At 38.0% G+C, this 21,669-nt stretch overlaps 1 protein-coding gene across 7 annotated transcripts in view; it reads left to right on the top strand.

Moving 5' to 3' along the window:
- The window catches only part of CEP162 (centrosomal protein 162), a 110,037-nt gene extending 89,844 nt beyond the window's left edge, over nt 1-20,193 (top strand). For 3 of the 7 annotated variants that reach the window (XM_013992660.2, XM_021089595.1, XM_021089608.1), the window contains one exon: nt 18,655-20,187. In XM_013992660.2, the coding sequence (XP_013848114.1) occupies nt 18,655-18,864 (210 nt within the window). In that variant the 3' untranslated portion in view covers nt 18,865-20,187. Of the gene's footprint in view, nt 1-1,154; nt 3,570-18,654 lie in introns of those variants that run through there. The other 4 variants (XR_002343389.1, XM_013992659.2, XM_005659266.3 and 1 more) reach the window with 3 other exon arrangements.

Here is a 21,669-nt window from a genome sequence, read left to right as displayed (position 1 = left end):
AAGTCATTTCAATAAATATTTGTAAGAAACAAGCTTATATTAAAATGTTTAAAATATATGCCTAGCACTAGTAACATTAGGATTATACATGTAACTACAAACAGATAAATTAATAGAAATTAAAAGTGGCAGAAAGACTTGCTTGATATGTTTCTAGGCACTAGCTTTGGTCCTGATATTGAACAGTATATTAGTCTGCTTGGGCTGTCACAACAAAATATCATAAATTGTGTGGCTTAAAAAACAAATTAATTTTCTCAGATCTGGAGGCCAAAAGTTTATGATCAAGTTTCCAGCTGATTCAGCTTCTGATGAGAGCTCTTTTCTGGCTTGCAAATGACCTTTCCTCCATGTGGGCTTTGTGGGGTGGTGAAGGGGGAGTAGAAAAAGAGCTCTCTGATGCCTCTTCTTATAAGGATACAAATCCAGTCTGACCAGGGCACTACCTTTATGACTTCTCTTAACGTCAGTTAGTTCCTTAATCCAAATATAGCCATACTGTGTACTAGGACCTTAACATGCAAATGAGAGGTGGGGAACACACAGTGTAAATTTGTATACTATTTAAAAAACAATAGCTACCACATACTTGAAAGCTTTATGGTTACCTGAGTTCCACAGAGAAACCCGAGCTCTATTTAATCACATCAGGATTCTAGCTCTTTTTCATTATAGAAACTACAAAATGTGAAATGGAGAACTAAGAGATTAATGCAGTTGATTTCTCATTCTTACTCTTAGACTTTTATTTGCAGACTTCTCTTAAAAACTTACATTGTAATCTAAGAAACCATCAGCCAAAGTAGAAATAATGTGTCCCCATTTTAGCAGAGCCTGCCCATGTTGTATAATGCCTGTTCTAAAGAAATAGATGGAAGTTTTTGATGAATATGTTTAACATTAGCTTCCTTACTTGTTATAGGCACATATTATAGCCTTATGACAAATACTTTATAGTCTTGTTATAAACAAATGTGATTATATATTATTTCAACATGGTTTATAAAATGTGTTATATTTGCTTTAAAAAATGGCTTTTAGGACATCCTTGATTTGTAGAGAAGGTGATAGATTTCAGTTTCATATACAGCATGGTAAAATGCTAAATTAGGATGGCAAAATAAATGATTTCTGACTTCCGTCCCCCTCCAAAGAAGACCAGCTAGCAACTATCCATACACAGAACACAACTGTGAAAAATCCCAGAATACAGATGTGAGGTTGAAGCACCCACTTAGACCACAGAGACAAGGAAGGACCTTGGAAGGAACAAACTCTGACAGCATTTCCCCTCCCTAGACCGGCACAGCACTGCACAGGGAGAGGCTCTCTGGAGCCTTCCTGGGAGGAAGAGAGAAACCAGTATCAACATCCACCTCACCAACCCTTGTGGGTAGGTAGTTCCTAGGAGACCCACTCAGGTCTTGCCTCATAGGTAATTCAGGGATAATCTGTAGGAGATCAGATGGTGACAGAAAAGGGGGACAGGACAGGATTTACAGCAATCAGCTCTTGGCTCTTGGTAGACCAAGATCCTCCTCAAAGTCATGCCCAGGTATTAATACCAACCAGTGGCTGTGCCCATCTGCAGAACCAAGATGCTGACCCAGTATGACCAAGGAACTTGGTGCACAGCTCTCTGATTCAGGACTCTAAACAACAACCCTTATTACCCTTGGAGCCAGTTCTGCCAGGGAAGCTCATTTGTATCCCCGCCTACTGAGTACATCTTCCAGCTCTTCCAACCAGGAAACCTAACTAGATACCCAGAAGCCATGTAGCCCATCTTAAAGCCTCATTTACAGTGGCACTCGAGCCCAGACAGCAGCACTGCCTATTTGCAGAGCTAAGCCACTGGCTTAGGAGCCCTGTCTGACCTGGGAAGTAGTCACAATTTTGCCTGATTCAGGTCCTCCAAAAAAGAGTCGTTCCCATCTTGGACCCATTCTGCTACCCTGCTAATTCATAGCACTATCTACTGCTAAGTATAGTACCTAGTTGAACCTTACTATAAAGCCTGACCAGAAATCTGGGCAACTGCAGAGCTTACCTTATAGCCACACATGGACAGGAAACCAAGCCACGAGTCCTATCCACTTGTTCCAGCCAGTGACCTCAAAGCTCAGGCAGTGTCCTCACCCACACAGAGACCCTAATAGCAAACTCTACCTGCCTAAGGACAATGCCACCTGACCTGTCCAAAATCCCAGCCGAGCTAATGGACAATGGACTGCCTCTGCCAAGGCAAACCTGTAAAGTCTAGAAAAGGTGTCCACTTTCTCTAATGCTATCAACACAACAGTGATCACAAAAAATCAGTTTAACATCACACAACCAAAGGAAACCAGTTAAGCTCCAGTAACTGCTCGTAACAAAATAGAGATCTGTGGACTGTCCTGAGAATTCATAGAAGTTAAGTGAACTGTAGAAATACACAGAAAGAACACCAAACAAAATTAGAAAGACAAACATGAGCAAAACAAGTTAAAGAAATATAAATCATCAAAAGAAAAAAGAATCCTAAAGAATATGGCAGACTGATGAATTCATTAGATTGCTTCAACAGCATACTCGACCATACAGAAGAAATCAGTGAGTTAGAAGATAGGTCATTTGAAATTATCCAATCAGAGAAACCAAAAGAAGAATGAAAAATCACTTTTGTGGGATTTATGGGACACCATCAGAAGAAATAATATCATCCTTATGGAAATCCCAGAAGGAGAAATCAAGGAAAAAGGGGCAGAAAGTATATATAAAGCAGTAATGGCTAAAACTCCTAGGGAAAGATACAGACATTCATATTCATGAAACCCAAAGGACTCTAAATAGATTGAACCCCCAAAAAAAGGCTATACCGAAACATTATAATTAAATTGTAAAAAGTCAAAGACAAGTTACAGTTCAAGAAGGCAATATAAGAAGATCCTGAACTTACCTCCTGCTATGGACACACTAAATCTACAGCATATGGAACAGTTTCCTCAGAACAGAAACTAGCTGAACAAGAAACAAAACCCACATCGATGTAAGTAGGAAAGGATGAGACACAGTCTAACCATAAACCTCACCCTCAATCAATAGCAAACTAAAAACCCCAACCTTCTCCTTGAAGGAAAAAAAGGATTTGAGCTCCCAAGACCTTCAACATTGAAAGCCAGTGGTTCTTGTGTCCACAAAGCTATAGCAAATTGAGAAGTAGCTTTTAAAGGGCTTTCACACACATACTCACCTCAGGGCCCAGTGCAGGAGCAGCTGGCTGAAAAGCACACAGACTGTCTATGAAAGAGGCTTATTTGCCTATCTTGAAACATGTAGAGGTCTGCTGAAATATTCTTTGGGAATGGAGGCCCAAGAAGCCATGTTTGCACTCTCCTTTCTTACCTCACAATAGCTTGCCAGAATCTCCCAAAAAAAGATCTTTTGGCACCCTATTTTTATACCTGCCTTCAGGGGACACCTCTAGGTTGCCTGGCTGTCATGGCCAGTGAGGCTTATGCTTCTGGTCCCAAGGGATTTTATATATATATATATATATATATATACACACATATACATATATATATATACACACACACACATATATATATTTTATATATATTTATATATATATTTTATATATTTTTTATATATTTTTATATATATACACATATATATGTATATATATATACATATATATATATATATATATATATATATATGCCTGCAGTATTTTCAAAACTGCTGCCCAAGAGTCTGGCTTCCAATCAACCTGAATATAGGTGCTGACCTAGGTCTTCCCCTTTGGTATGTTGAAAAGTCTTGATGCACCAACAACTACTGAAGCCACTAAAAATAAAATGGACTGTGTAGACAATCACAAAAGTTTCCAAAAGAACCAAGAACTAGGGAAAAATTGAACAGTAGGTTCATCTCTTTCACAAGACCCTCCTTCAAAACTGGAAGAGGTGACTGTCTTATCTAATGCATAGAAACCAACTTAAAGAGTCAAGGAAAATGAAGGAGCAGAGAAATATGTTCCAAAGGAAAGAACAATACAAAACATCAGAAAAAGACCTTCATGAAATGGAGATTTGTGATTTACCTGATAAAGTGGTTAAAATAACATGTATAAAGATGGTCCCTGAGCTCTGGAGAAGAATGGATGAACAAAGTGGGAGTTTCTACAAAATGATATAAATTAAAGAAAATACCAAATATAAATCACAGAGCTGAAGAATACAATTACTGAAAAATACAAACAGAGGTGTTCAGCAGCAGACTAGATGTAGCAGAAGAAAGGATCGGTGAATTCAGACACAGGGCAGTGAAAATCACCCAATCAGAGCAACAAAAAGAAAACATGAGAAAAAAAGTGAAATAGATCAATAGATCAACATTTGCATTATAGGGTTCCCAGTAAGAGAAAAGAGAGAGGAACCGAAAACTGTTTGAAGAAATAATGGCTAAAAACTTCCATAACCTGGAGAAGGAAACAAAATCCAGGATGCTTAAGATAAACCCAAAGAGACCTACAAAAAGACACATTATAATTGTCAAAAGCTGAGGACAAGGAGAGAATCTTAAAGAGCATGTGAAAAACAACTTGTAATATACAGGAACCCCCATAAGACTATCGCCAGATTTTTCCGCAGAAACTTTACAGGCCAGAAGGGAGTGGTATGACATAGTCAAAGTGCTGAAAGAATAAACCTTCCAAGCAAAAATAGCATATCCAGACTTGATGGAGAGAGTTTTCCAGACAAGAAAAAGCTAAAAAATTTAAGTACCACTAGACCAAACTTGTAAGAATGTTAAAAGGACATCTTTAAGCTTGAAACAAAAGGGCATTAATTAGTAACAAGACAACATATGAAAGAGTATCACTAGCAAAGGTAAATATATAGTAATATTCAGAATAATGTTGTAAGGGTGGTAGGTTAGTCACTTATAAAGCTAGTGTGAAGGGTAGAATGCAAAATGTAACTACAATAGTTTTTTTTTTAATTTTTTAATTTAATTTTATTTTATTTTTTTTTGTCTTTTTGCTATTTCTTTGGGCCGCTTCCACGGCATATGGAGGTTCCCAGACTAGGGGTCAAATCGGAGCTGTAGCCCCCAGCCTACGCCAGAGCCACAGCAACGCAGGATCCGAGCCGCGTCTGCAACCTACACCACAGCTCACGGCAATGCTGGATCCTTAACCCTCTGAGCAAGGGCAGGGACCGAACCCTCAACCTCATGGTTCCTAGTCGGATTCGTTAACCACTGCGCCACGACGGGAACTCCTACAATAGTTTCTTAAAAGACAGACAAGATAAGTTACAAACTGTGGAAGATCAGATCAAGATGGCAGAGGAGTAGGATGTGGAACTCACCTCCCACAAATACATTTTTTAAAAAAAATCTATATAGAACACTTCTTACAGGATATCTATTGAATGCTGACCGAAGAACTCAGACTTAGAAAAGGGCCAAAAGCTTCAACACGACTGAGTAGGACAAAAGGAGAGAAGAGAGAAAAAGAAATCAGCTCAGAACGAGCAGCCCTGGGAGGAAGCTGTGAAAGAAGGAAGGTTTCTGCACACTAGGAAGCTCCTTGACTGGTGGGGATATCAGCCAGAGCAAAAGGGGAACTTCAAAGACCTGGAGAAAAGCACAGCAGCTGGTCTGAGAAGGGCAAAGTGGGGAAAGAGCTGCACAGATTAGTGAGTGTCACTGCCCAGTGCACCCCAGCCTGAGACACTGACACACTCATCTGCTGGGACAGGTGGGGTCTGGGTGCTGAAGCTCAGGCTTCAGAGATCAGACCCAGGGAGAGGACTAAGGTTGGCTGCATAGAAACAACCTGAGGGGCTAGGTGTGGTATGCCACAGCCAAAGGAATGCGGGAGGAGGCCTGGGCCCAGCAGAAAAGTAGGGCGCCATTGCTGGGGAGTGCAATAGAAGGGGGTAGAACTGCCATAAGAATTTATTTTTCCATGAGTGTGAGCTCTCAGGCAGAAGGGCACCACTTGCGTGGGCTACGGGGGCAGGCACAAGCTGTAGCAGCCATCTCAGACTTCAGAGGTGGGTGCAGCCCCCTGCCACTGCCAAGGGTCCTACAACCAGGCATCAGCCACTGCTGCCTTCCTGGGAGTGTGCATGGCCCACCACTGCTGAGGGCCCCACAACCAGGCATCACCTGCCACACCCAAGGGGCTTGTGCCTGGGTACGACTCATTGCCCCCACTTTCCTGGGGCTCATCTCTATTGTTGAGGGCCCTGCAACCAGGTGCTTCCCATATAATGGTTATTTATAACACATACACAGCCAGTATAATACTCAACAGAGAAAAGCTAAAAGCCTTCCTACTAAAATCTCAAACAAGATAAGTAGGCCCACTCTCATCACTTTTATTCAACATAGTACTGGAAGTCATAGTCACAGCAGTCAGGTGAGAAAAAGAAATGAAAGGTATTCAAATTGGAAGGGAAAAGTAAAATTGTCACTGTGTGCAGATGACATGATACTATATATAGAAAATTCTAAGGACTCCACACAAAAACTACCAGATCTGATAAATGAATTGAGCAAAGTAGCAGGATACAAGATTAACATTTAGATAGCAGTTGCATTTCTGTGTACTAACGGTGGGAATGCAGAAAGCAGAAAGGGAATGTAAAAAAGAAGATAATCCTTTAAAATCTCACACACACACACACACAGAGAAAAAACCTGGGAATAAACCTGACCAAGGAGGTGAAAGATGATCCAAAACATGTGAAGATATCCCATGCTCTTGGATTGGAAGAATTAATACTGTTAAAATATCAATGCCACCCACAGCAATTTACAGATTTAATGTGATCCCTTTCAAATTAATATATGTAAATTGTAACATCAATAACCTAAAATTGGAGTTTCTGCTGTGGCACAATAGGTTGTTTGTTTCTTTGTCATTTTAGGGCCACACTCACGGCATATGGAAGTTCCCAGGCAAAGGGTCGAAACAGCTGTAGCTGCCAGCCGATGCCACAGCCACAGCTACACTAGATCAAGCTCATGACAACGCCAGATCCTTAACCCACTGAGTAAGGCCAGGGATCAAACCTGGATCCTCATGGATACTAGTCAGGTTTGTTACTGCTGAGCCATGATGAGAACTCCTGTATTTTTTTTTTAGATTCCACATAGAAATGATATCGATTGTGTCTTTCTCTGCTTTATTTCACTTCACTTAATATAATAGGTCTGCCATTGAAGTTAAGTTTTTAGCAACTTAAAATAGGATGTTATAAATGTATAACATCTTATGTAAGCCTCATGGTAACTATAAAGGAATAACCTTTAATAGTTATACACAAGATTATGCTGAAGGGTCAGTCTCCCAAAGCAATAGAAATTAGAGCAAAAATAAACCCATGGGACCTCATCAAACTGAAAAGCTTTTGCACAGCAAAGGAAACCAAAAAGAAAACAAAAAGACAACTTACAGAATGGGAGAAAATAGTTTCAAATGATGCAACTGACAAGGGCTTAATCTCTAGAATATACAAGCAACTTATACAACTCAACAGCAAAAAAACCAATCAATCAATGGAAAAATGGGCAAAAGACCTGAATAGACATTTCTCCAAGGAAGATATACAGATGGCCAACAAACACATGAAAAAATGCTCAACATCGCTGATTATAAGAGAAATGCAAATCAAAACTACCATGAGATACCACCTCACACCAGTCAGAATGGCCAGCATTAATAAATCCACAAATAACAAGTGCTGGAGGGGCTGTGGAGAAAAGGGAACCCTCCTGCACTGCTGGTGGGAATGTAAACTGGTACAGCCACTATGGAGAACAGTTTGGAGATACCTTAGAAATCTATACATAGAACTTCCATATGACCCTGCAATCCCACTCTTGGGCATCTATCCGGACAAAGCTCTACTTAAAAGAGACACATGCACCCGCATGTTCATTGCAGCCCTATTCACAATAGCCAGGACATGGAAACAATCCAAATGTCCATCGACAGATGATTGGATTCGGAAGAGGTGGTATATATACACAATGGAATACTACTCAGCCATAAAAAAGGATGACATAATGCCATTTGCAGCAACATGGATGGAACTAGAGAATCTCATACTGAGTGAAATGAGCCAGAAAGACAAAGACAAATACCATATGATATCACTTATAACTGGAATCTAATATCCAGCACAAATGAACATCTCCTCAGAAAAGAAAATCATGGACTTGGAGAAGAGACTTGTGGTTGCCTGATGGGAGGGGGAGGGAGTGGGAGGGATCGGGAGCTTGGGCTTATCAGACACAACCTAGAATAGATTTACAAGGAGATCCTGCTGAATAGCATTGAGAACTATGTCTAGATACTCATGTCGCAACAGAAGAAAGGGTGGGGGAAAAAACTGTAACTGCAATGTATACATCTAAGGATGACCTGACCCCCTTGCTGTACAGTGGGAAAATAAAAAAAAAAAAAAACCAAAAAAAAAAAAAAAGATTATGCTGAAGGAGTCAAAGCATAACACAAAAAAATCATCAATTCACAAAAGAATGGAAATGTTAAAAAGCAAGGATCTCCAAAACAGTCAGAAAACCACAAAATGGCAATAGTAAGTTCTTATCTATCATTAATTACTTCAAATATAAATGGATTAAATTCTCCATTCAAAATGATAGAATTGCTAGATGGACAAAAAGTAGTATTCAAACAATATGCTACCTACAAGAGACTCACTTTATTAAGAGCATACATAGACTGAGAGTAAAGGGATGGGAAAAGATTTTAAGCAAATGGTGACCAAAAGAAAGCATGAATAGCTATAGTTACATCAGACAAAATAAACTTTAAGCTAAAAATTACTGAAAGAAACAGAGAAGATAATTATGTAATGATAAAGCACTCAATCCATCCTTAAGATATACCACATAAATATTTATGTATCCAACATCAGAGCAACTAAATATATAAAACACCAACAACTAAAAGGAGAGGTATAAAAAGCAACACCATAATAGTTGGGGACTTTAGCACCTCATCCCAACAGTGGAAGGAAACAATAGGATTGGAATAATACTGCAGAAAGAATGATCTAATAGATATATACATTACATTCCTGCTAACATTCCCACTAACAGCAGCAGTATATTCTTATCAAGTACACAAGAAACATTTCCTAGGGTAGATCATATGTTAGGCCACAAAAGAAGGTGACAAACCTCAGAAAATTGAAATCATAGCAAGTATTTTATCTGATCAAATATCTTTTCTTATCAAAATGATAACTAAAAATCATCAGGAGGAAAACTGGAAGTTTGACAAGTACATAGAACTTACACAACACATTCCTAATAACCAAAGACCAAAGACTTGAAAGGAAAATAGAAAAGTGTCTTGAGATAAATGAAACTTGAAATGCAACATACCAAAACTAATAAAATACAACAAAAGCATTTCTAAGAGGGAAAGTTATAGTGATAAATGTATATATCAAGAAAAAAGAAAAGATTTAAAAACCTAACTTTATGCCTCAGGGAAGTAAAAGAAGAACAACAAACTAAGCCCAAAGTTAACAGAAGGAAGGAAATAAAGATGAGAGCAGAAATAAATGAAAAGAATAGGGAAATGTTAACAAAAAAAAGAGTTGATTCTTTAAAATGATAAATAAAATTAACAAATCTTTAGCTAGACTAACCAAGAAAAAAAAAGAGGAGTTAAAATTATAAATGAAAGGAGAGACATTGTAACTGATATCGCAGAAGTGCAGCAGATCATAGGAGACTACTGTGAACAACTAAATGCCTACAAACTGAACAACTTAGAGGAAATTGATAAATTGCTGAAAGCATACAACTTACCAAGACTGAATCATAGAAAATCTTGAAAAGATCATACTAGTAAGGAGACCATCAGTAATCAAATACTCCCAACAAAGAAAATTCCAGGAACAGATGGCTCCACTGTTGAATTCTATCAGATTTTTAAAGAATTAATACCAGTCCTTCTCAAACTCTTCCAGAAAGTAAAAGAGGGAACACTCTCAAACTCATTTTACAAGGCCAGCATTACCCTGATACCAAAGCCAGAAAAAACTTCAAGAAAACTATAGACCTCTTTCTCTGATGAATATAGGTGCAAAGTTCTTAAACATACATAAAATATATATATATAGTAGCAAATCAAATTCAACAGCACATTAAAATGATCACACACCATTATCAAGTGGGATTCATCCCTGGGATGCAGGGATGACACAGCATGTGCAAATCAATAAATGTGATACATCACATTAACTGAGTGAAAGTAAAACTTATTTGATCACCTCAATAGACGTAGAAAGAGCATTTATCAAAATAGAACAGTCATTCATGATAAAAATGCTCAGCAAATTAGGAATAAAAGGAATGTACCATAACATAAAAAAATGCTCTGTATAACAAGACTACAGGAGTTCCTATTGTGGCTCAGTGGATTAAGGACCCAGGATAGTCTCATCTCTGAAGATAGAGTTCAAACCCTGGCCTTACTGGTGTGTTAAGGAGCCAGTGTTGCCTTAAGCTGTGGCATATGTTGCAGATGTGGCTCAGATCTCGTGGTTATGGCACAGGCCTCAGCTGCAGCTCTGATTTGACCCCTAGTCCAGGAAATTCCATATGCTGCAGGTGCAGCTGGCTATAAATACATATATACATGTGTAAAACAAGACTATAGCTAACATCATATTCAGTGGTGAGAGGTTGGAACCTTTTCTGCTAAGACAGGAATAAGACAGGGGTGCTCATTCTCACAGCTCCTATTCAGCATAGTACTAGAAGCCTTAGCCAGAACAATCAGGCAAGACAAAGAAAGGCATCAGAACTGGAAAGAAGTGAAATTGTCTCATTTGTGAATAACATGATTTTATAGAGAAAATTCTAAAGACTCCAAAAAACTGGTTAGTCAGTGAATTCAATAAAGTTGCATGATACCCAAATCAGTATACAAAAACCAGTAATTATTATATATGCTAACAACAGATGATCTAAAAAATAAAACTATCCTTTGTACATCAGAAACATTAGAATACTTGGAAATAAATTTATCTAAGGAGGTAAAAAGGTCTGTACACTGAAAACTATAAGACACTGATGAAAGAAATGAGATACAAATAGAAAGACATTCAATGTTCATAGATTACAAGAATTAATATTGTTGAAATGTCCAAAGCCATCTATAGATTCAACACGATCCCCTGTCAAGATTCTAAGTGTTGGCTGTATCACACAGGCCTACAAGTTTTGTACTTTCCCAGCTTCAAGACCAAAGAGAAAATCCAAATTCAGCAACAGAAACATGAATGGTTTAATACATGGGAGAACTTACAGGTCTGAAGCAAGGTCCTGGAGCAACACCCCACTGTGTGCTGCAGACTGCAAGCAGGCCATGATGGCAGTCCTCACTCCTGGGGAGAAAAGAGGTTACCAGTTATGGGGGAATTGACATCAGGTTAGCTCATCAGTTACCAGGGAAACCAGCAGAGGAGTACACCCCTCACCACCCTTTAGATAAGCTATCATGGTGGAGATGTTCTGATCTAAAAGTTAAAAGAATCACTAGCTGGGGTCTGGGGCAAGTCTGTAGGAAGGTCAGTCATGTGAGTGTAGATGAAGTAGGCAGTGGTTGAGCAGGGGATGTACAGAGAACAGCCATCTTGAGTGGCCTGACCATACACAATGGCATTTTTTACAATTTTGGAAAAGTCATCTGGAACCACAAAAAATTATGAATAGTCAAAGCAGTCCTAAGAAAGAACGAAACTGGAAGCATCTCACTTCCTACTTTTAAACTATATTACAAAGCTATAGTAACCAAAGCAGTATGATCCTGGTATTAACAACAGACACATAGACCAATGGAACAGATCAAGAGCCCAGAAATAAATCCATGCATACATATTTGGTAAGATAGCCAAGAATACTCAGTGGAGAAAAGACAGGGTTCTCTATGAATGGTTCCATGAAAATTGGATATTCACATGCAGAAGACTGAAACTAGACCCCTAATACCACTCACAAAAATTTACTCTAAATTGATTAAAGACCTAAATATAAGACTTGAAACCATAAAACTCCTAGAAGAAAATATAAAGAAAATGCTCCTTGACATGTGTCTTGACATAGATCCTTTCTGGCTATGATACCTAAAGCATAAACAACAAAATAAAATACAAATGGGACAAAGGAGTTCCCATCATGGCTCAGCAGTAACAAACCCGACTAGTTTCCTTGAGGACAAGAGCTTGTTCCCTGGCTTCGGTCAGTGGGTTAAGGATCTGGTGTTGCCTTGAGCTGCAGTGTAGGTTGCAGACATGGCTCAGATCCTGCATTGCTGTTACTATGGTGTAGGCCAGCAGCTGCAGCTCCAATTCGACCCCTAGCCTGGGAACTTCTATATGCTATGGGTGCAGCCCTAAAAAGACAAAAAAAAAAAAAAAAAAGGTACATCAAACTGACATAACATCTGCACAACCAAAGAAATCAACATAATGAAAAGGTAACCTGTGAAATGGGAGAAAATATTTAGAAACCACATATCTGATAAGGGTTGATATCCAAAACATACAAGGGACTCATACAACTCAGCAGCAAAAAAAAAAAAACAACAAACCCACAAACCTTAATTGGGCAAAGGACCTGAATACACAGTATTCCAAAGAAGATATTTAAGTAGCCAACAGCTAAATGAAAATGCGCTCAAAAACACCAGTCAATAGGGAAATGCAAATCAAACCCACAATGAGCTATCATCAAAAAGATAAAAATAACAAGTATCCTTTAGAACATGGAGAAAAAGGAACCCTGTGCACTGTTGGTGGGAACATACACTGGTGCAGCCCATGTTCAGTGCAGCATTATTTACATCAGCCAATACATGGAAAATAACATAAGTGTCCATCAGTGGATGAATGAATAAAGAAAATGTGATGTATATACATACAATGGAGTGGTATTTAGCTGCAAAAAGGGAAATTCTGCCACTTGCAGCAATATGGATGGGCCTTGAGGGTTTCATGCTGTCACACAGAGAAATACAAATACTCTATGATCTTAGGTGTGGACTCTAAGAAACCAAACAGATACAAAGATCAGATTGGCAGTTGCCAGGGGCAGGGTGGTGTTGTGAGGGAATTAGGTGAAGGTGGTCAAAAGGTTAAAATTTCCAGTACAAGATGAGTAAGTTCTGGGGATGTAATGTACAGCGTGATGACTATAGTTAATACTATATGTGTATATTTGAAAGTTGCTAAGAAAGTAAATCTTTAAGATTTTTATTTTTTCTATTATAGTTGATTTACAGTGTTCTATCAATTTCTGCTGTACAGCAAAGTGACCCAGTCATACACATATATATTATATACATTCTTTTTCTCATATTATCCTCCATCATGTTCCATCACAACATGACTATATATAGTTTCCTGTGCTATACAGCAGGATCTCACTGCTTATCCACTCCAAATGCAATAGTTTACATCTACTAACCCCAAACTCCCAGTCCATCCCACTTCTTCCCTCTCCCCATTGGCAACCACGAGTCTGTTCTCCAAGTCCATGGGTTTATTCCTTTTCTGTAGATAGGTTCATTTGTGCCATATATTAGATTCCAGATGTAAGTGATATCATACGATATTTGTTTTTCTCTTTCTGACTGACTTCACTCAGTATGAGAGTCTTTAGTTCTGTCCAGGTTGCTGCAAATGGCATTGTGGCTGAGTAGTATTCCATTGTGTAGATACACCACATCTTCTGAATCCATTCATCTGTCGATGGACATTTAGGTTGTTTCCATGTCTTGGCTATTGTGAATAGTGCTGCTATGAGCACATGGGTGTATATGTCTTTTTAAAGGAAAGTTTTGTCCATATATATGCCCAAGAGTGGGATTGCTAGGTCATATAGTAGTTAAACTGTATTTAGTTTTCTGAGGTATTTCCATACTGTTTTCCATAGTGGTTGTACCAATTTACATTCCCACCAACAGTGTAAGAGGTTCCCTTTTCTCCATACCCTCTCCAGTGTTTATTTGTTGACTTAATGGTGGCCATTCTGACAGGTGTAAGGTGATACCTCACTGTAGTTTTGATTTGCATTTCTCTAATAATCAGTGATGTTGAGCATTTTTTCATGTGCCTGTTGGCCATCTGTATATCTTCTTTGGAGAAATGTCTATTCAGGTCTTCTGCCCATTTTTAATTGGTTGTCAGTTGCATTGTTTGAAACTATTTTCTCCCATTCCGTAAGTTGTCTTTTTGTTTTTTATTTTTTTATGGTTTCCTTTGCTGTGCAAAAGCTTGTCAGTTTGATTAGGTCCCATTGGTTTATTTTTGCCTTTATTTCTGTTGCCTTGGGAGACTGACCTGAGAAAACATTTGTAAGGGTGATGTTAGAGAATGTTTTGCCTGTGTTATCTTCTAGGAGTTTGATGGTGTCTTGTCTTATGTTTAAGTCTTTAAGCCATTTTGAGTTTATTTTTGTGCATGGTATGAGGGTATTCTAGTTTCATTGATTTACAGGCAGGTGTCCATTTTTCCCAGCACCACTTGCTGAAGAGACTTTTTCTCATATTATTGGTTCCTTTGTCAAAGATTAATTGACCATAGGCGTCTGGGTTTATTTTTGGATTCTCTATTCCATTCCATTGGTCTGTATGTCTATTTTTGTACCAGTACCACACCATCTTGATTGCTATAGATTTGTAGTATTGTCTGAAGTCTGAGAGAATTATTCCTCCTGCTTGTTTTTTTCCCTCAGGATTGCTTTGGCAATCCTGGGTCATTTATGGTTCCACATAAATTTTTTTATTGTTTGTTCTAGTTCTGTGAAAAATGTCATAGGTAATTTAATAGGGACCACATTGAATCTGTAGATTGTTTTGGGTATTATGGCCATTTTAACTATTTAATTCCTCTAATCCAGGAGCATGAAATGTCTTTCCATTTCTTTGATTCCTCTTTAATTTCCTTGATGAATGTTTTACAGTTCTCAGCATGTAAGTCTTTCACCTCCTTGGTTAGGTTTGTTCCTAGGTATTTTAATTTTTTGGACTGTGATTTTAAAAGGTATTATATTTTTATATTCCTTTTCTAATATTTCATTGTTAGTATACAGAAATGCAACCAATTTCTGAATGTTAGTCTTATATTCCTGCTACTTTGTTGAATTCATTAATCAGTTCAAGTAGTTTTCGTGTGGAGTTCTTAGGATTTTCTATATATAGTATCATGTCATCTGCATAGAGTGACATTTTTACCTCTTCTCTTCCAATTCGAATACCTTTTAATTCTTTTGTTTCTCTGATTGCTGTGGTTAGGACTTCCAATACTATGTGAAATAAAAGTGATGAGAGTGGGCATCCTTGTCTTGTTTCAGATTTTAGCTTTCAGCTTTTCTCTGTTAAGTATTATATTAGCTGTGGGTTTGTCGTAAATGACTTTTATTATGTTAAGGTATGTTCCCTCTATACCCACTTTGATAAGAGTTTTTATTATGAATGGATACTGGATTTTGTAAAATGCTTTTTCTGCATCTGTTGAGATAATCATGTGGTTTTTGATTTTTCTTTTGTTAATAAGGCAACAGAGATCCTAAGTGACACAATAGAATACATAGACTTAATCCACATTTTCAGTACATTACATCTACAAAAATAAGAATATATATTCTTTTCAAGTGCCCAGGGAACATTCTCAAGGATTGACCACATATTGTGGCACAAAACTCACCTCAACAGATTTAAGAGAATAGAAGTTATTTCAAGTATCTTCTCTGACAACAGTGGCGTCAAAGTAGAAATCAACCATAGGAAAAGAAATGAGTACATGGAGACTAAACACATGCTATTAAAAAACCAATGGGTCAACAAGAAAATCAGAAAATTTTTAAAAACCTCAGGACAAGTGATAATGAAAATACAACCATTCAAAATCTATGGGATGCTACAAAAGCAGTTCTTAGAGGGAAGTTTATTGCAATACAGTCTTCCTCAGAAAAGAAGAAAAAAATCTCAAATCAACAATTTAACCTACCACCTAAAAAGAATTAGAAAAAGAAGTACAGACAAAACCTAAAGAAGGAAGTCATAAAGATCAGAAAGGAAATCAATAAAATAGAGATTCAAAAAATAATAGAAAAAGAAAATCAAAACCAACAGCCAGTTCTTTGAAAAGGTAAACAAAATTGACAACCCCTGGCCAGACTCAACAAGAAGAGGAGAGAAAAAACCCAAGTAAACAAAATAAGAAATGAAAAAAGAGAAATCTCAATGTATCCTGCAGAAGTACAAAAAAAGCGTTTTAAGAGAATACTGCGAACAGTCATATGCCAACAAGTTTGACAACCTAGAAGAAATGGATAACTTTCTAGAGACTTAGAGCCCACCAAAACTGAATCAAGAAGAAATAGATCAATTCAACAGACTGATTGCTAGAAGTGAAATTGAATGTGTAATAAAAGCATTCCCTACAAGCAAGAGTCCAGGACCAGATGGCTTCACAGACAAATTCTACCAAACATACAAAGAACTTAAACCCATCCTTCTTAAACTTTTCCAAAAGGCTGAAGAAGAAGGAACATTCCCAAAGACATTCTCTGAAGCTACCATCACCCTAATACCAAAACCAGACAAGAATACTGCCAAAAATGAAAATTACAGGCCAATATCTGATAAATATAGACACAAAAAATCTCAACAAAATTTAGCCAACCAAATCCAACAACATATAAAAAAGATCATACACCACGACCAAGTGAGATTTATCCAAAGTTCATAAGGATGGCTCAACATGCTCAACATATGCGAATCAATCAGTGTCATACACCACATTAACATAAGGTAAATGTTAAGTTTTCATCACAAGGAAAAAAATTTTGAAACTTAGGAGGTGACAAATGTTAACTTATTGTAATCATTTCACAGCATTTACATGTACCATTACCTTGTATGCTTAAACTTATACAATTTATATCAATTATGTCTGAATATAATTTTTAAAGTATTAAATGCCAAATATAAATATATAATAATCATCCAGAGTTTTCAAATACAATGTTTAAAACTTAAAATTGAAAATTAATACAGCATTTTGTATCCCTCTTAAGCACCTGTTTATAGAATATTTTTGAAATTTTTTAGAATTATGAAATTACTCTGTATCCAGGCAGAATTATAAATTTATAAATTTATAAATTTATTTCAGAGCTTCAACATGTATAATGTTTAGAAAACATTATTGGTTTTTTGCCCTAACTAGTTGTTTTTGTATGTCTAGTTTTCTATGGTTTGTAATGCCAGTGACTAACAGTTCCCTTATGGTAAGGTATTTTGAAATTATAAGAAAGTTTAAGTTACTGAACAAGGTACAATCATTTCTCAGTTGAAAAAAATTGATCCACATAAGCAAGACAGTCTAGTGTGTTAGTTAAGAGCAGGGGCTCTGTAGCTAGCCTGCCTGGGTGTGAATCCTGATTCTGCCTCCAACAGGTTCTATGTGAATCTTGGGCTAATTATTTTCTTTTCTTTTTTATTCTTTTTAGGGCTGCACCTGTGGTATATGGACGTTCCCAGGCTAGAGGTCAAATCAGAGCTACAGCTGCTGGCCTGCACCACAGCCACAGCAATTGGGATCCAAGACACGTCTGTGACCTACACCACAGCTCACGTCATTGCCGAATCCTTAACCCACTGAGCGAGGTCAGGGATCAAACCCACATCCTCATGCATGCTAGTGGGATTCATAATCTGCTGACCTTCAACAGGAACGCCAGCAAATTATTTTCTTACTTATTTGCCCTGCTATATCCCTACCTGTTAAAATGGGATGAATATATAGAATGTATTTCCTAGTGTGTTGGCAGGATTAAATGCTAACATATATAAAATGCTTAAAACCAAGCCTGGTACCTGATAGGTGTGTGTGCTTTTACTAATTCTTACAGTTATAGTGACACGTGTTGCATTAAACCTGTCTTTTTTTTTTTTTTTTTTTTTTTTGTCTTTTTTGTTGTTGTTGTTGTTATTGTTGCTATTTCTTGGGCCGCTCCCGCGGCATATGGACGTTCCCAGGCTAGGGGTTGAATCGGAGCTGTAGCCACCGGCCTACGCCAGAGCCACAGCAACGCGGGATCCGAGCCGCGTCTGCAACCTACACCACAGCTCACGGCAACGCCGGATCCTTAACCCACTGAGCAAGGGCAGGGATCGAACCCGCAACCTCATGGTTCCTAGTCGGATTCGTTAACCACTGCGCCACGACGGGAACTCCTAAACCTGTCTTGATTGCATCTCAAGTACTGTTCTTAAGAACAGCATTGGGATGTTTGAATTCACTCTCCAGAATTAGAAATTTGATGCCTTTTAAATGGTACCCTTTTCTTCCCCTCCCCCCCCCCCGGCAAAAAAAAAAAAAGAAAAAGACTTTAAACTCCTTTACTCTTTATCGTAATTACATACTAAAGTTCCCACTTATTTTCACTTGCGAGCCTGTTTGGTGAGTCCATCACCAACCCTGACATATTTAGATAACCGGTTTTCCATAGTCTACATTGTCCCATCTGAGCTCTCAGATTGTTGATATTCTGCACCCCCACTATGAACCCTAACAATAATGAGGCATTTTTTTAAATTTGCAGATAATACAGCAAACACACCAGGTAGTAGAAACCAAGCAAAACAAAGAGATTGAGAAATGGAAAAGACTTGCACAGTTGAAGAATCGTGAGCTGGACAAGTTCCGCACAGAGTTGGACTCGATATTGGATGTTCTCCGGGAGCTGCACCGGCAGGGGGTGGTCGTGCCGGCTGCTTTTGCAGATGAAGTGAATGCACCCGAGTATTACTAGAAACCCCCATGTCATGTGACCTCACAGAAAGGCCTGATAATGGATGGTGTCCCTGTCACAAGGAGGCTTTTGAAAAAGCGTTCCATTATGTTGCCAGAATGAGGACAACACAAAAGCACCATTTCAAAATAAATTATTCTTTTAGCAATGAGGGGGAAGAAAAGCAGCGTTAATGGTGTATTTCACCAAAAATCATTAACTCATCACATTTTAAATAATTTATGAACAAGTCCCTTTATGTCAGATGGTTAGAACTAGTGAAACTTATTGCAAAAGGTCTCACTTATATGTTAAATGTGGAAAGAAAACAAAATTGCGCATACTTTGCCATTATTGATTGAGTGTGTGTTCTTAATTCTTGGTTCCAGAAAAACAGCTTCTCTTTCTCAGAAACACAGGGAGGAATGTGAGCACGGTGGCTTGGACATTCTCATCAACAGTCACCTAAGTAGTGGCACTTTCGTGATCATTTTGATGAGAATTGTAACTTCTGTACAAGTAGTGTTTTCTCAGGTTTGTACTCCTACCTCTAGGTGCCTCATTTTGCATCTGATAAAAGGTGCAAAATATACTTCTCAATAGGGGGATTTGATTTATTGTTTTAATTTTTTATGCTATGAATCTTATTAAATGCCAGTCCTTGTTTTGTAACTCTTAAGATTATAAAAAATAGAATATTTTTACTTTCTCTATCCAAAACGTAATGTATGTTCACTATAAAAAATTAAAAGTATGCATAAAAGTAGCCAGATTATTCTTTTATTTTACAATTCAATTTCCAAAAGCAGAGAGCGGGCTAGGAGATACTGATAAAATTCATAGCTACTTTGTTTTCGAATGTTCTAGCCCATTTGCTATCCAATAGAAGAATAATGTGAACCACATGTAATTTTAAATTTTCTTGTAACTACATTTTAAAATATTTTTTAAATGAAATTCTGGTAATTTATGTAATACACTTAAAGTAACACTATAAAAATTGGATTTTTACATTCTTTTTTTCATACCAATTCTCCAAAAGCTGGTAAGTTTTCCATTTATAGCACATCTCAGTTTGGACCAGCCACATTCTAAGTGCTCAATTACTACATGCCAGTTGAGTACAGTTCTGGAATAATCATTACAAAGTGCAAAAGGACAGGTGAAATAGATCTTGGTGAAATTGTAGATAGCAAATGTAAAATGTAGAAATAAAATGTAAGGAATATAATGTCTTAATGTTCAACATTTTTTTAATGTCCTTTTCCTAAGAGGGTAGAAAGCATTAATTATAGTTTGCTGTTTTTTATGTGAAAGAATTTTAAGTTATAAACTATTTTGGTTATTTGAGTGTGCTTTTGTGTATTTTTTACTTGCAAACCTATTAATTTATAACTACACCCTTCTCTCCCTTGGTTCTTTTGACCATCCGTGGGCTGTTCATTCTAAGTGTAAACATGGCTGATTCTGAAACACAAGAAGTGGAGACAAATAGATGATCCAAGTACACCCTATTTTGATGAGCAGTCCATATTCTATTTTGGAATAAACAGTGCACGTGGCACAACTTCAATTTTATTTACAGAGTAAAGGTCCACAAGTGCTATCAGAGTGTTAGTTACGACTAGAAACCTCAGGGACCACATCCCACCCCTTAGTTATTACACTAAGGGTCTAGGGTGAGAACGTACACACATTCAGGCTATCTTGAAAAGGAATGTTTTCATTAAGATTTAAACTCCGGGAGTTCCCGTCGTGGCGCAGTGGTTAACGAATCCAACTAGGAACCATGAGGTTGCGGGTTCGGTCCCTGCCCTTGCTCAGTGGGTTAAGGATCCGGCGTTGCCGTGAGCTGTGGTGTAGGTTGCAGACGCGGCTCGGATCCCGCGTTGCTGTGGCTCTGGCGTAGGCCGGGGGCTACAGCTCCGATTCGACCCCTAGCCTGGGAACCTCCATATGCCGCGGGAGCGGCCCAAGAAATAGCAACAACAACAACAAAAGACAAAAAAGACCAAAAAAAAAAAAAGATTTAAACTCCAGAAATTATCAGTCCTCTTCTACCAGTCCCTCCCCTGCCCCTGCCACCACCTCAGTGTCATAAGACACCTGCATAAGGACCTCTCATCAGGAGCCTTGTGAAGATACATATTTATTCTCACACCACTGCTTTTGTGCAGAGAGATTTCTGATCAGATCTAAGATTTATGAGCCCATAGCATTCTATAACTAGTATCTACCCATCAATCCTCAGAATGCCAGGCTTTAGTATTAAGGTCCCGTTCCATATGGCAAGCATCCTAAATTTGTGACTAAATCATAAGATGGAAACATATTCCTCTTTTCCACTCAAACCTCCTAAGGGCTCTAATTGGGTAGGCCTGAAATCTGCAGGCCTCTGTATAACAGGGGTAATCGTACTCAGAACTAGGCACTTTGTAATTACATAACTATTCAATGGGCCATCCTATTTTGAAGAGCTCCTTAGCAATGAATGGTGGAAAGAAGTTTGAAAGTTCCTGATGATTCTACTTTAATATTGAAACCCATTACTTTTAGCTTTTAGTTTCTAGCCAAGAGTCTTAATGAAAAGCACATGTATTCCTTCTCAGCACCTGTCCAGCTTGGTAAGGGATTAGCTCCTAGCCCTAATTAACCTATTTCCTCCCCCTCTAAACCACAGTAGGTCTATTTTTCTCTCCAGGTTTGCTGAAAGCTTCCATCAACATCACCTGAATAATGCAAATAGGAGGAAACATCATTTCTCACCAACACCTACTTTATAGGATTGTTGTAAGAAATCAGTTTGAAGGGCAGTATTCATCAAAG

Source organism: Sus scrofa, chromosome 1 (assembly GCF_000003025.6).
Source record: "Sus scrofa isolate TJ Tabasco breed Duroc chromosome 1, Sscrofa11.1, whole genome shotgun sequence".
In the NCBI taxonomy this organism is placed as follows: domain Eukaryota; kingdom Metazoa; phylum Chordata; class Mammalia; order Artiodactyla; family Suidae; genus Sus; species Sus scrofa.
Note: the sequence above shows the minus strand (reverse complement) of the source record. Positions and strands in the feature narration are given on the sequence as shown.